We start from the raw sequence: 865 nt of genomic DNA, 5'->3' as shown, positions 1-865 counted from the left end.
GTACAAATGATTATTCCCAGAAATGTAGTTTGTAATCATGTTCACACCCATGTCAGCACACAACAGGACCTAAAAGTCATTGCCAAGTTTTGGCTCTGTTTGTTTAATAGGAAGGGTAATGTTAAATAGAAGAAGACTATTTTTCTGATTGGCCGACATGTTTGTCTTTCTTTTTTTTTTTTTTCTCGTCCATCTTTATAAAAAAAGGATGGAGCAGCAACTAAGGTGCTCACACATAACTAATCAACAGGTGAGCACATTCTGGATCAAGCAGCATTTGTGTAACTTAGCTAATATAACTGTTGAATCCTTTTTAAACTAAAACTTTTTTTTTCTTTTTCAGCCATGGGGATCCTTGTGCTGTTTTGTGTTGTGGGGGCTTTATTGAGTTGTAAGTACAACTAGATTGTTTTACTGATTTCTATTACTATGTAATTTAATTTGTTTGGCTGAAATTAGAGTGTAATTCAACTCACATAGAGTCCTTACAGCAAAGTTTTGTTGGCATATGATATAGTTTTTTATACTGTTTGCTTATTGAGTGCTGCTTAGAAGTAGTCAATGAACTAATGGCTCTTCAAAATATATCAATCTATTTAATATCTATTTAATAAAAAGTGATCATTCATTTCTTCAAAAATTTTGATCCCTTTTCAGCAGCTATCTCTGATTTCTCAAATAGTACAAGGTTTCTATTTACTATATAAAAAACCTTGCTCTCTCTCTCTCTCTCTCTCTCTCTATATATATATATATATATATATATATATATATTTTTTTTTTTTTTTTTTTTTTTTTTTTTTTAATTTTTTTTTACACAACTCCCCTCTTGTGAATCTTTTTTTCATTGGGGGGCCAATAGTCT

The 865-nt window shown here is 30.5% G+C and overlaps 1 protein-coding gene across 1 annotated transcript in view; it reads left to right on the top strand.

The window, feature by feature from the left end:
* Positions 1-217: 217 nt before the first annotated feature.
* Positions 218-865, top strand: part of fcgbp (Fc gamma binding protein) — an 18,554-nt gene continuing 17,906 nt past the window's right edge. The window contains exons 1-2 of the mRNA XM_015029842.1: positions 218-250; positions 344-391. Of these exons, the coding sequence (XP_014885328.1) occupies positions 346-391 (46 nt within the window). The 5' untranslated portion in view covers positions 218-250; positions 344-345. The remainder of the gene's footprint in view (positions 251-343; positions 392-865) is intronic.

The sequence above is a fragment of the Poecilia latipinna genome, unplaced genomic scaffold (assembly GCF_001443285.1).
Source record: "Poecilia latipinna isolate Pla-1442-1.1 unplaced genomic scaffold, P_latipinna-1.0 Scaffold165, whole genome shotgun sequence".
In the NCBI taxonomy this organism is placed as follows: domain Eukaryota; kingdom Metazoa; phylum Chordata; class Actinopteri; order Cyprinodontiformes; family Poeciliidae; genus Poecilia; species Poecilia latipinna.
The sequence above is the reverse complement of the archived record's forward strand: the minus strand, read 5'-3'. Positions and strand labels throughout refer to the sequence as shown.